A 14,826-nucleotide genomic window follows, 5' to 3' on the forward strand; every position below is an offset into this window, starting at 1 on the left:
TCTGTGCAAAGGTGACGTAAAGTGTAACAAATGAGATACAGTGTGAACTTAGTGAACTTTAAAGGTGCTGGTAGCCGGATGGATGTTGTTATCTTTGGACAGAGCCAGGCTTGATGGGTCCCTGTGTTTCAAGTCTTTGTGCTGAGCTAAACTATAACATCTCCTCTTCTTCATATCTAACACAAGACGTGAGATTGGCATCGAGCTTTTTAGCAACAAAGCAAATTAGGGTATTTCTGAAAATGTCAAACTGTTCCTTTAATGTTGAGTCAATCAGTATATTCTGCTTTTTGTTATGGTCCAATCAGGATGTCAAAATGTCAACATGATGAACAAGATAGGTGACAGTCAAGATGGATTCAGAGCTATGGGTATGCATTAGTATTTGTGTTTGTGTATGTGTGTGTGTGTGTGGGTGTGTGGTTCATTGTTACTAACGCCCGCTTGTAGACAGCTACTTACACTGGTGTCTGATCAACAGATAGATCTTTGTCTTTGAAGCAACAGCATCGCTCTGCTTAGCAGTGAAGCAGTGAAACGTAAGTAGATACTCCAGTTAAATCTGATTTAACAGCACATGCACTTTGGATTGGTAGATTATACTTATTTCCTTTGTGAAAAACACAGAAAATGATACAGTAGATGACAATATAATTAAGTTACAACTCTGCCTGAGTTGTATTTGAATAATAGAATAATTCAACAAAAACCTGGATCATTGTTGGAAACCACCAAGCTTCAGGCTAATCATGGTTTAATGTAGAGTAGTTTGATTTGATCGCAGAAGTTACCCAACAAACTACATGTTCAAAGTGTGGTTTAACATTTTATTTTATTTTAGCACCCACAACCTTAAGAGGAAAACTAGAACTCCACCACAGCTTTTAAAATGACTGTTAATTTAACATAAGCTGAATCTGTAAACTTAGAATAACAATCTGATATTTATTTATATTCTCACTGATATGTCAAATTTAAGCGACTGTTTCAAGAAACTTCAGTTAATTTGAGCGGTTTTTAATTTTATTTCCACAGCTGTTTCTGAGCTGTAAAAAAAAAACAAAAATAAAGAAGTGTGTGCACCGCTGTCGGGCTGAGGCATTGTTGCTCTGGCTTACAAAAGTAGAGATTACATGTGCAAAATAAAAAAAGAGCTGCTTTCATTGTGCCCTGGAATAGAAAACCAAAAATGGGTAGGTTTTAACACACCCAAGAGGTCTGTGTGTATGTGTCTTTTATCGCTTGTAACTTCTCTTGAAATTGCTGGATGTATTTTTGGTCCTGGACCGAAGCATATCTGCAAAATGTTCCAGCCACAGTCGGATAATATTGGTCTGGACAAAAGAAAGAGGGTTTTTATGGACAAACTGCGCTTGTTAATTTTCAGAGTAATGTTCAGAGTGTTCACAGACAGTTTGAATATTACATTTAGTTTCAGATGAAACCACAATTGACACAAAAGCCTTTAGCTAAAAGCTTTAACTGATGCCTGCAGATGTTTACCTTAATTACAGAAATGAAACAACTGCTGAGGCTGTGCTGCTTGTGTTATTTTCAGCCTGTGAGATAAAGCATTCAGGCATTAAAATGTTCGTGAAAGTGCCCTTTAACTACATTACTTAATTGTATATTTAAATCTCAACAGGCTCATTTGAGTTTGGAAGGACACAACATGAATCATAACAGAGAAAAACTGTTTATCTGAACGTTAACTGTTTCCATCGCCGCAGGAAATTATGCTTCATTTTGGGGCATTTAGGTCCCTGATCTGATATTCAGGTCAAGTCCGCCTACGGCTTCAGTTGTTTTTAAAGACCAGTTTGGGGAAAAATCACCTCATGTATGAGAGTTAAAGGATGCATTATCTTTTGGTTGATGCCTCCACAGACTCAAATGTTGATGTATGTATCAAGGAATGTTTTGCGTTACATAACACTGAGCTCACTTCCTGATAGCACAGCCGAAATGATCATGACCTAAAATAACTCTAAAAGCTAAATCGTTGTTGCTGGAATGGTCTTGATTTGGTGTGAATCACATAATCTACAGAAAACACAGCTTGTATTAGTCAGAGAGGCAAATGACTGACCTCATGGTGGGATTTACACGTGTGATTCAGGAGAGTGAAATGTCTCTGTGTGGATGAGGCCTATGGCTGAACAACGCTGGGGCGACTTCTGCTTTTTGTGATTTCGCTCTTTTCAAGCAGATGTAGACAGGAGACTATTTAAATCACCGCTGTCCACTGGCAAAAATGTACTGCCCCCCCCCCCCCCCCCCCACTCTACATGGCGTTTATCGTGTTATTATTTCCCCTGATGCCCAGAAACCAACCAGTACTGTAGAGCTGAAATGATTAGTTGATTAATCGATTAATCAGTTGACAGAAATGATTTGGAAACAAGTTTGATAAGCAACTTATTTTTAATTTCTGAGCAAAAATACCAAAAATTTACCAGTACCAGCCTCCCGTTTATGAATAATTGGTAATTTTCTGTGACCGCAAACTCGATATGTATGAGTTTGAGACTCAGTGAGACAAATACAAACAATCTATATATGAGCCTCGTGATAACGATGGGCGTTTTTACTATTTTCTGACATTTTATACACAGTTCTCCTACAATGGAATAATATGATCTTGTCCAAAGTTGCTTTGCCCAGAAAAAAAATTAAGCAATATGATTAAAGTTTACAACATATGAGCAACAAAAACAATAAGGTCTTAAAACTAGATTTCGACACAGGGACCCTCTACAATACCAAAACCATAATACAGAGGATGAAGGACCCTCCACAGTTCAGAGGTAGTTTTTCTGATATTGTATTAATATATAAATATTACATATGATGGTTTTATAAGGCTGCCGCTGATGTTTTTAAGTTGTACTGGTGGTGTGGCTCTAAGGTTGGCCACTTTGGTTCAGACTCAAATAACTCAAAGATTATTGGATGGATTGCTATGCAATTTTGTACAGATATTCATGGTCTCCAGAGGATCAATTTTAATCACTTTATGAGTTCATCTACCTTCATCATCAGCCCAAAATATGAATTTGTCCAATGCTTTGGTTTATGACCAAATACCTGCAAAACTAATGTCATTCCCATCAGCTGCATCTGACATTAGTTTTGGTGTGAGAATCGATACAACGTGAAAAGACGTTTTGAATGATTTTAGGTCGTTACTCTTCTTATACTGATGAAACTGCACTGAGGGAATTAGCTGTAGCGAGCTCTAAAGTCAAAAAGTGCTTTGTTGGTAAAGGAAGTCATACGTCTCCTGATTTGATGCGAATAATCCACAGGAAACACAGCTTGTCACTGACCTCATCGTCCTTTTTGTCACTGGTAGAGAGCTCTTCATCGTTAGGATCAAGCTTGTATTAGCTCCTCTGATTATGTTTATGAGAAGTAATGACGGGTTCACTCTTCATGCTTGACAAAACCGCCTTATCAATGACACTAAGAGTCATAACCTGGAACAGCCGTTTCTTTCCAAGAACAGACAGCTTTGACCACGTAACAACCCGAATCAGGTTTTTGCTTTGTATCTAAATATATTTACTTTGCTCCGAGGACCTGAATCATGCCAGAATAAATTCACCCTCTCTTCCTGGTGAAAAAAACAAGCTGTCTGGCCTGTAGATTTTGGCATGTGTCACTTACTCCTCCACTTCTTGCTTGAAAACAAAGTGACTCATAGGACTTTTTCCACTCTTTCACTATCTGCTTACTCTGCAACACCTCATTAACAAAAGCATCTTTTTGTGCACTGTATTCAGCCGGTGTCTGTCTTTTAAAGTATCTTTTGATGAAAACCTTCCCCGGCTTGGTGTGAAAGACACCACGTAGCATTGTGGGTTTCAAAGTTGGTACAGGAACTGTGTCATGTGTCACTTAATCTCTCTTCACTCTGCGCTTCTGTGGTTCATGATCTACAGAAAAGTAGAAAAGCCTTAAAAATCATATTTTGAAAAGAACATGAGCTCAGCGGAGACTTGGCTGCTGCCGCTGTTGGAAAACTGTCAGTGTTTTTGGTTAGTTTGGTCATGTCATAAATAACAGCGGCGCGGCTAATATTCTTGTCATGGCGTGTTAGGAGCATTTGTTGGTTCGTAATTAAACTCACTTTCTGTTTCAGTTTAAGTTATATCACCGACCTTGGTGGTGAATTCAGAATCGATGGGGAAGTTTAGTTTAGTGGGAATTTGAATAAAAGAAAAACAATGGAAAACTGAGTTAAAGAGAGTAGTTCCCACCTATTTATATGATCTGAATGATATCAAATATATAATTTTAATCTTCATAATATAATCTTAATACCTTAATATACAGGAAATAAGGGCAGCAACTAATGTCTATTTTTATTGTTGACTCAATTGTTGACATTTCTTCAATAGTTTAGTCTATAAAATGTTTTAACAGAAGCTAAACAGGCCAATCAGATGCCAACCAACAGTCTAAAATGGAAAGATATTCAACTGACAATCATATAAAACAGAGAAAGGTTGGCTCTATTAATGGCTTGAATGATTCATCAATCACCAAAATAGTTATGGATTGATTGATGGATAGATTCAACACTGATTTCTTTCAATAAAGATGAAAACTTCATCACACTTAAACATGTGTTCTTCATTTATTATTTATAGTTTCATTGACATTATGATAGCAGTACAAAAATGTGTCAGGGTAACACAGCAGTGGTCCTTCTTGATGTAGTGTAGTATGACGTAGGCGACATCATAGTACAATGGTGGAGGAAGTATTCAGATTTTTCACATCAAAGTCTGTTTACAGGTCTTGGGTAGTAGGCTGCTGCTGCCTGTTGAAAAAGGAGAAATTCATTTTACAGATCCTTAAACAACAAACAAGCAATTCAGCTTACATGAAGAATAAAGTTTCCAATAATAAATACAAGAGAAATAACTATTCACTTCGAGTTAAAAGGAGATGCCTAATTTCTCTCATGGAAATTCATCTGGAAGTACAATAACAAACTCAACTCAACTAATTCAATGGACTAGAATAACAATCTGTCTCTAGACACGAGCGGGGTATCAGTTTATCCACAGGGTAAGGTCTGGAGGTTTTTGTTGTGGTGGGAAGGGGGTCAAGCCACAGTGGAGTCTCATTTCTTGTCTCATTTCTTGTGGCAACTGTGAGTCTCTGCTCAGTTGTCCACTGTGGATGTGGGCAGAAGCACAGGTATGTAGCCAGGAAGCTGAGGTTTTCACGCTTTTATGCTTTTACATTGTGTTGGTAACTGAGGTGAGAAACTGAACACCTCATGAAGGCTCTTCTTAGTGTCAGGATTAATAATATCCCATTCACACGGAGCCTGGAAACTGATGGAGACTGTAAAATATAACAGGAAGACAAAGTCAGGATCAACATAAGTGACTGTAGTGGATGGTTTTAACTACATTGTTGATATGTATCGATCTCTGACATTTTATTTAAGTTTTCCTCTTATTTCTTTACTTATTGTAATTAGACGTTAATTTCATAAAATCTCAATCACAAGTAGCCCACATCTGCATGTTCACTCATCTCATTTCTCTGTGCTGTGAGCTGACGTGTGCTGACGGTTTATGATCGCTGTCAATTTCTGTTTTGAACTCCAACAGGCATTTTCCACCTGCTGTCACCTTATTGTTCCACACTGCAGTCAAAACCTGCTCGATTTTTATCTTATCTTTGCATCTTCACTTCAGCTCAGACACTTCTACTAAAGTCGGATTCCTTACCAGACACGCCACGTCATGTGTACAGTAGTTATTGAAACAACAAAGTGAAGTCCCCAAAAATTTTTCCTCCCATAAAAGGAAAATTTACAGACATGTGTTTCTAAAGCAGAGGGAATGATCTAGAACCAAAAAGCACCTGTTCAACGGAAGAGTGAGATGCTGGAGAAAGGAGGCTGTGAGGGCGGACTGCAACTTCCTGTTGTGGCTTTTGTCACCACCGTGTTAATCTGCAATCTTCATGCAGTCTCAAAGTGTGGGTGCTTCTCGCTAAATGTCTCATCCAGACATATGGTGCCTCTTCAGTGCAGAGCTGACAGTCCTGAAGAAAAACATTATCCTGCACACTGTATAGTTTGTCCTGGTAAAACATAGAAGAAAGGAGAAGGAGGTGAGGTTTTTAAAATGATGGGAGGTTTTTTGGGAAAGATTTGTAGCGTTGAATTTTATGTTGTCCATTTCCCACAACTGTTTTGTTGAGTGGTAGATGGGAAATTAGGATTGATGGAGCATACAGAGTAGGAGATAGGGGCTAAAAGGCTGAAAGGTCAAGGGTCACAGACTGGATTTAAGTCTGTGCTGCTCACACACTGCTCTGCTGTATCGGCTTATAACATTCACCCCTGTTTAAATGCTGGTCCTTCCATCTTTCTGTTCTTGTTTCTCTAGCTTTTCTTCACCATCTGCATCCAGGACTCCAAGCCAAAGTCCAGCTTGAGGTCTCACCATGTCCATCGACCCTGCGGCCGAGCTGCCCTTCTACTATGGCAGCATCAGTCGCTCGGATGCCGAGCAGCATCTGAAGCTGGCCGGGATGATTGACGGCCTCTTCCTGCTCCGACAGTGTCTCCGCAGCTTGGGAGGCTACGTCCTCTCCATTGTGTGGAACCTGGAGTTTCACCACTACTCCATAGAGAAGCAGCTTAATGGGACTTACTGCATCTCAGGCGGGAAGCCTCACTGTGGGCCTGCGGAGCTCTGTGAGTTTTACAGCAAGGACGCCGACGGGCTGGTCTGCATCCTGAGGAAACCCTGTCTGCGCTCCCCGGACACGCCGATACAGCCCGGCGTGTTTGACAGCCTGAGGGAAAACATGTTGAGGGAGTACGTGAAGCAGACCTGGAACCTGGAGGTGAGGCTCTGCAGATACTGTACAACAGTTATTGTTCAATATTGTTATGGTTCACAGCCTGTAAAACCAGTGAGTTCCTATTTTTCAACAGAGGTGGAAAGTAACTGAGTACATTTACTCAAGTACTGTACTTAAGTACAGCTTTGAGCTACTTGTACTTTACTTGAACACTTCCAATTGATGCTACTTTGTCATTTTACTTTACTGAACTTTAGCTCCTACTTTGTCAATTAACATATTAGACAAAAATGATATGATCAGTTTATGAAATATGAAAATTTAATTAGCCAACAGAAAAGAAGTGGTTAAAATGAGCTCCTGCTTACATATCAATATATCAGTGATGATCTCATATAATAGTATAATGAGTACTTTTACCTTTAACTTCAGCAAATTATTCAGTTCAGTTTGATTCAATTCAGTTTGATTCAATTCAATTCAATTCAATTCAATTCAATTCAATTCAATTCAATTCAATTCAATTCAATTCAAATAAAAAAACTTTATTTGTTCCCAGGGGGCAATTTAAAGGGGCACATTGGGTAAATGTTAAAGATACACAAATACACAAAAAGGACACATAAGTGCTAGACAAACTGTACATGACTTTGAGAGAAATAAAACAAAACCAATCAGCAACAGTGCAAAACAAAACCTGTGATATTATAATGAGACTGACAATAATAGAACGCAACATGGGATAATGATATTGAAATAGATAACTAATAAATAACTGTACATATAAGTAGTTATTTGAATATTCTGCTCAGTTACAGAATATTGTACTCCAACTAAAAATGTGAAAGCATCAGACGTATTTACAAACGACTTTGTTGGTTCAGCCAAATTATAAAAATGGTTGGAACATCTACCCATTCCGATAGTTTTGATTTTATCTGTCTATGTTTTGACTTTTGTCTCAGAGATTTTTGCCTCCAGCCTGATACAGTGGGTGAAAATGACCTTTGAAAGGCTCAATGTCCCCATCACTCTGGATCATCCTCAGAAGTCACTGTCAGCCATTTTAATAACAAATAGTTTGACTGACAACTTTTCCCAGCAGGGTGAAAATACTGTATGTAATTGTGATTTGGGTGAACTGATCCCTTAACTGGTAAGGAGCTTCGACTGAAGAAACTGAAGCAACATTTGACAAAAAGTGTTCATGTGACAATATGACAGCAGGCGGAACATCAGTCTTACACATTTAAAGATCAGAGATGGAACGAATTTACACGTGTTGAGCAGAAATCTGACCATGATGTGCCTCCATTACAGACCCCAACAGACTAAACTGAGTCTCACCTCCGAGTCTGAGCTCATTGAAATGTCCTAAAGATACACACACACAGAAAAAGCCATTCGCATGATGAGACCAGTAACCTTTTACCACTTGTGGTCTTCAGTTAAACAGCCAAACTAGCGCCACATAATCTGCTAAATGGGGACTATGTGGCCTTAAACTCTGCAATAGCTCCTCTCAGCAGTGAGGGAAAGTAACCGAGAGCATTTACTCACATGCTGTGCTTTAGTACAGTTTCTAAAGCTACTTCACTTGAGTCTTACTCAATACTTTTACTCCACATTTCAGAGGGAGATATTGCACTTATTACTCCACTTATTTGACAAATATATTTACTAATTAGTTTGCAATTTTTTAATTTTACATGAAATAACACATGGAAAGTTTTTGCAGCAGAACGTGTTTCCTTGTTTCCATTAATCGTCTCACTCTCCTGGGGCTGACTCTGGAAACCACTGCACTAAACTACCAAACTGTAGGTGAAGTACTCCGCCTCAACCAGCTACAACAGTAAAATGATGCATCTGCATTAGTGCACCAGTATTAGCAGTCTGATAATGTCATTTTTCATAATGTATCAGTCACAGGGTCGTTTTTCTGCAGAACAGCTACTTTTACTTTTACCAACATTTTCCTGATATCACTGCACTTTTACTCAAATATGCTTTTGAATGCAGGACCTTTTTTACTTTAACTTGTGGAGGATCAGTGTGCTGCTTCCACCACCGCCTCTCAGCTCCACTGCACCATATCTGACACCCAGAGTGGGTGAGAAACCTCCAAAAGATGAGCTATGGTTGCAAAATGTGATGTGCGCCTCTTTCAGATTAATACATTAAAATATATTGCTGCAAGATCCCAGGCGTCAAGCACCAAAATATTGTACACACATTTACTGAGTTAATTTGTATATAATGGAGGTAAATTAATACGTTGGATGATTCATATGTAGGACACAATCATAACTGCATATTAATCTAAATGTGTGCGTTCTGACTGTTTCTGCGTCTGTTTTTCTGTTCAGGGAGAAGCGATGGAGCAGGCCATCATCAGTCAAGCCCCTCAGCTCGAGAAGCTGATCGCCACTACAGCCCACGAGAAGATGCCTTGGTATCACAGTAAAATCAGCCGCCAGGAAGGTGAGAGGCGGCTTTACTCTGGAGCACAACCAGACGGCAAGTTTCTGTAAGTTGTCTCTACCTACTTTTGTGCCTGTTTGTCAAGCAGCCTCTTGCGATTTTGGTTTTGAGCAAACTGCCTTGTGTTTCTCAGAATAAGGGACAGAGAGAAGTCTGGTACTTATGCTCTCTCCATGATCTACGGGAAAACAGTTTACCACTATCAGATTCTCCAAGACAAATCAGGGAAATTCTCCATGCCAGAGGGAACAAAGTTTGACACAGTCTGGCAGGTAGACCTTCCAACATACTTCTCTTTTCCTCTCTGTTATTTCTGTTGGAGCTGACAGTCTTTTCATGATTAAAATCTAACTTTATCTCAACCTCACCAGCTGGTTGAGTACCTGAAGATGAAACCTGACGGCCTGGTGACTGTCCTTGGGGAGGCGTGCCTTAACAGCAAAGCTGCTGGAAGTACTGAACATCTTATGTTATTATTCCCTTTTCTGAATTACACTAACATTTGGTCATTGATGCCAAAACCAGTTCTAGTTTGTGCTTGTGAGTCATTAAAATCATTACATTTACTACTGAAACTGTTCATATACATATACTTGTTTCACATTGTTGCAGAAACACCCAGTCTTCCTGTAACAGTGAGTATTGACAACATCCTGCACATTTTAAGTCAGCTAATTTTTCACTGCCTGACATATATTTTTACTGTCACTCTTTCAGAGGAGGCCCGGACAAAATGGATACACGCCGCCACCTCGAGGTCAGTCCCCGGAAGTACAAGCACCTTAAGCCACTTCACACTTTCTCTGTTCGGTTATATGCACCTGGGGCAAAATATCTTTTATATATTTATTTAATGTTTATTATATTATTATAGTTGCATTAATGTATGAGCAGAAATTTGATATTGTAGCTGGTGGGGTTGAAGCTAATTTTAGCTACTTAATATTTTTATTAGGTAGCTTGAAAAATAACTAATAACCTTAAAGTTATTAGTTATATTTCACCACTGGATGCATTTAAAATCCCATGACATTCAATGAGAAGCACTTGAGGTTGTGTGTTTCTGGCTCATCCCTCTTTAAAAATCAAAATAAGATGTTAATCATGATCAAATTTGCATTTTGAAAGAAGTGTTTCAAAGGTTAATGCTGTGGAAAAAAAACAAAACCAACTCACCATTTAATCACTAAAATTAAATGGGGCTTTAAATGGGGTTTAAAAGACTATCTTGATAGACACCAGCTGTTTAGCAATATGACCAGACATGTGAAAACCTGCCAACAGATGATGACCTCATGTGGTTTGTACCCTCACTGTACAGCTGTTGCAGCGGCCTCCACCCCAAGTACCAGCGTCCCTGCAGACCGTGATGTTCTGCCCATGGACTGCAGTGGGTTCAACCCGTACCACAACCCGAACGACGTGAAGAGATTTAACATCCAGAGGAATCAGCTGCTGATGGACGAGGTGGAGCTCGGCTCTGGGAACTTTGGCAGTGTCAAGAAGGGAGTCCTCAAGACTGATTCGTAAGGGCTGAAATATTATGAAACATTATTTGCGTGGACTAAAAAGACAGAGCCCTTAAACAAACGAGACATAGGCTTGTGTATGATGTACACTGTACATTATATAATGTCTTTACTCAACCCGAGATTTATGTTCATCCAAAACTGCATATGCTTGTTTTCATGCAGGGGTCAGATAGATGTGGCCATCAAAGTGCTGAAGAGTGACAATGAGAAGCTGGTGAAGGAGGAGATGATGAGGGAGGCAGAGATCATGCACCAGCTGAGCAACCCCTTCATCGTCCGAATGCTCGGCCTCTGCAACGCTGAGAGTCTGATGCTGGTCATGGAGATGGCTTCTGCTGGACCACTCAACAAATTCCTCAACACCAATAAGTGAGTTCACGTTGATGGTAAATCAGACGCGACAGAGCAAACACGATGACTTAATTTTAATGATCACAGTAACAGCATGGATGCATTACTGAACTGGTCTACTTTGCACAGGCCCCTGAGGCACAGCATCACAAAAGAGACACAAAATTACCACAGAGAGGCACAAAATAGCCTTAATGTGGACATTATGTTATGAGCAGTTCAACTTAAGAATGATGATTCTTTCCTCTCAGATCTTGTCATTTGAAGGACTGGATGCTTGAAGTGATGAAAGTATTTGTTTACAAGAAAATGAAAACTACCTTTAGATACTTGATAATAATTTTCTAAAAATCTCTTTAATTATCTTGTGACTCCTCAGACTAATGTAGACCGGGACCCTGTGACATACAACATCCTCATTTGTATGAGGAAAATAATGAGCACATTTTTCATCTTCATCTTATTTTTGTCCCACAGAGATACTGTAACTCCGGAGAACATTGTCAACCTGATGCACCAGGTGTCGATGGGGATGAAGTATCTGGAGGAGAAGAACTTTGTGCACAGAGATTTAGCAGCTCGTAATGTCCTGCTGGTCAACCAGCAGTTCGCTAAAATCAGTGATTTTGGCCTCTCCAAGGCCCTGGGGGCAGATGACAACTACTACAAGGTGCTTGTGATTTGCACTGCAAGACAAATGGAGAATAACTAAAGGGTGTGAAGGGGTGTATGGGTATCAGCTAACACAAATAGATAGTGTATCTCAAATTGATTGCTTTTCTGTAAATTATTGACCTCACACTGCACAAACACCAACTCAACATTATCATCACAAAGCTGTTACATGCTCTGTGCAAACTAGAGTAACCACTCAAAATTGATTTCCTTTTTACTGGTTTACTGACCCACATCTGGAAGGAATGTACACTTGCACATGAACTAATATCATAGGCTGCAGCTTTGGGCTCTGCTGCTGTGGAAATTTACAAATAAACATTGAAAATTATTAAAGATAGGTATTAATATTAGGTATGCCACTTAGTCATTGTTTTTCAAAAGTAACATTATCTTACGTATAGTGATTCAAATGTTTTCTGTTTTGATAGGGTTGAAAATGTAATATCTAAATTTAGTTAAAGTAAATTTCGCCTCAATTTGTTTTAATGTGGCGAACAGTAATTCAAATATGCTTTAAAAATAGAAATGATAAAATCTTGAGGTGCCCTTGGACCATCCTTCATGTACTGTAGGGTGGTGGTTCAGTATGATCCCTGTTTAAATGCAGTATGTTGGCTCTGATTATGAATACTGGTGTAGTCTGCCTTTGGTTTCTCATTTACAAGCTGCTTATTCTCATACATTTTGCATTGTACAGGCTCGCACAGCAGGTAAATGGCCACTGAAGTGGTATGCTCCAGAATGTATAAACTTCCACAAATTCTCCAGTAAAAGTGATGTGTGGAGCTTTGGTATCACCATGTGGGAGGCGTTTTCCTATGGAGGGAAACCTTATAAGGTACAGTACCATGTGTTTCTGCAGCACACAATCACAGTCATCTATCAACTGTATGTGTTAATTTGTTGTTAATGTTAATTCTCCTGTAGGGAGAGGATTGGTCCTGAATGTCACTTTACAGCTCTTGTCTTTTTCAACTTTGTCCAGAAAATGAAAGGACCAGAGGTGATACGCTTCATTGAAAGTGGGAGCCGCATGGATGCTCCAGCAGCATGTCCAGAGCGAATGTATACGCTGATGAAAGAGTGCTGGACATACAAGTGAGAAACTGATTGTCTGAATCTTGCGCATGTGTTTCTTTAGTTTTTAACTTTATTCAATAAGCTAGTCTCATTGAGATCAAAATACCTTTTGCAAGAGAGAGCTAAGGATAAATCACAATACAATTCAGAGTAGGATTTAAGGTTGTATGTAGTAGGTGGACATATATACAGACTTTTGGATCCCACTGCATATATTTTTTCTGTTTTAAAAGGAGAAATAAGCTCTGTTCTGGTATAGGAATCCAATTTGAATTTTTTGTTTTTGGGCAAGGTTTGAGTTTGATAGGACAATCTGCTCTCTTACCAAATTTCAGTAATTGGATTAAATGAGATCATGATGGGTACACATACAAAAACTCAGTGCACTTAAAATGAAAATGTGAAATGCACACATTTAATCTTTTTGCTGTCAGGAATAAATTTTAAATTCGTAAAAGAGGTCTGGAGGTTTTCAAGAGCAGATTGTGGCCTGGAGAACGCCTGATTTGGAGCATAGCTGATGTCAACATACAAGATGTTGTCATCAGCATAAAAATGGACCAAGCAGTTTTCAGTCGGAAAATAAATGTTATTTGTGTAAAGAGCAAATGGCAGAGGCGCTAATATTGATCCTTCACATGTGTCTTCTTGAAGATGATCCTCTTATTGTGCAGTCACCACAGTGCTGATTGGAGAAGAGCTGATAGAAAAGTTTATATACTTGTCTGACTCGTCTGCAGTTATTACTGTGCAATACAACAATAATAGCCTGTTTTATTTTTATATCATATTTATATATGATTTTTTTTGAATACTTGAATGCTGTAGAGTACATCTTTTTACTCATTGTGTCATTACCACTTCTGAAAGCAAACGTATGCAGTTGGAGTTAACAGTGTCACGCACAACAGCAGTTGCAACACGAACTGTACATGTATTGTGTTGTGAGCAGGTCTAAAGCCTGATGCTAAAACACTGTGATGGTCTTTAACTCTTACGATCTTGTGACATTGCCTTCCATTAACCACAACCCTCCTCTCTCCTCTCTCACCAGGCATGAGGACCGTCCAGACTTCAAGAAGGTTGAGGAGTCCATGAGGTTGTACCATTACTCCATATCGAACAAGGCCAAGCTTGAGGGAGCTGCAGCCGCTGCTGAGCCTGACAACTAGACAGAAACAAGGCACATTCTGTCCCAGTGCTGCACAAAGCATCCTTTCAACTGGTCATTAAACAACCAAAACAAAGAGCTTTTTATGAATGGTGCACACTGACCAGCTTCAACTACAGTACTGATACAGCTAAACAGGCCTCAGTGACAATAAATGTGCATTTGTAAATTGAACTTCAGTGTGTCAGCCATGTAAGGAGGATCTCTGTCTGTTGTGGTTTGAATGTTAAGTGTCAACGTCTGCATATTAATGAACAAACTAATTTTATATTCTGGTATTTTGAAGTATAGTGGAAGTATATGATACATGTACAACTTGTTTTTTCATCGTAATCTGCCACTATCTAAGAGCAGTTTATTGTTTTTTATGTTAAATAAAGTAGAATAAAAACGGATAGAACTCCACACTTTAATGCTGTGATTTCAACATTAGTGTAAAGTCAGTTTGATTTACTTCCACACAAACTTTACCCGTCCGAAAAGGGAAAGTTAACCACCGTTATTAACTCTGAATATTTATGAAAATAACATGCAGATTATTAAAGGAGTTCATAATCATATAGGCCTACTATGTGGGAGATTTGTTCTGAGATAAACACAGAGTAAAAATGATAAAATGTATGTAACATGTAATGATATGATAATAAATTACTCTATGGATAGATAGATAAAATACTTTAATCCCTTGAG

General features: G+C 39.0%; 1 protein-coding gene across 4 annotated transcripts; it reads left to right on the forward strand.

The window, feature by feature from the left end:
- The first annotated feature begins 393 nt into the window (after positions 1 to 393).
- Positions 394 to 14,798, forward strand: zap70 (zeta chain of T cell receptor associated protein kinase 70). 4 transcript variants are annotated; one of them, XM_071486256.1, is made up of 13 exons: positions 394 to 539; positions 6,420 to 6,882; positions 9,210 to 9,370; positions 9,458 to 9,596; positions 9,696 to 9,777; positions 9,937 to 9,959; positions 10,042 to 10,081; positions 10,646 to 10,850; positions 11,019 to 11,225; positions 11,685 to 11,877; positions 12,583 to 12,723; positions 12,871 to 12,983; positions 14,020 to 14,798. In XM_071486256.1, the coding sequence occupies exons 2-13, from the start codon at positions 6,478 to 6,480 to the stop codon at positions 14,135 to 14,137; spliced, it is 1,827 nt and encodes a 608-aa protein (XP_071342357.1). In that variant the 5' UTR covers positions 394 to 539; positions 6,420 to 6,477; the 3' UTR covers positions 14,138 to 14,798. The 4 variants fall into 4 exon arrangements, with proteins under 4 accessions (XP_071342357.1, XP_071342355.1, XP_071342358.1 ...); XM_071486257.1 differs by lacking the exon at positions 394 to 539 and adding an exon at positions 6,001 to 6,141; XM_071486254.1 differs by having other exon boundaries at positions 9,696 to 9,959.
- The last annotated feature ends 28 nt before the right edge of the window (positions 14,799 to 14,826 follow it).

This window comes from Trachinotus anak, unplaced genomic scaffold (genome assembly GCF_046630095.1).
Source record: "Trachinotus anak isolate AG129_WGS33_773 ecotype Australia unplaced genomic scaffold, CSIRO_AGI_Tana_v1 ptg000010l, whole genome shotgun sequence".
Classification (NCBI taxonomy): domain Eukaryota; kingdom Metazoa; phylum Chordata; class Actinopteri; order Carangiformes; family Carangidae; genus Trachinotus; species Trachinotus anak.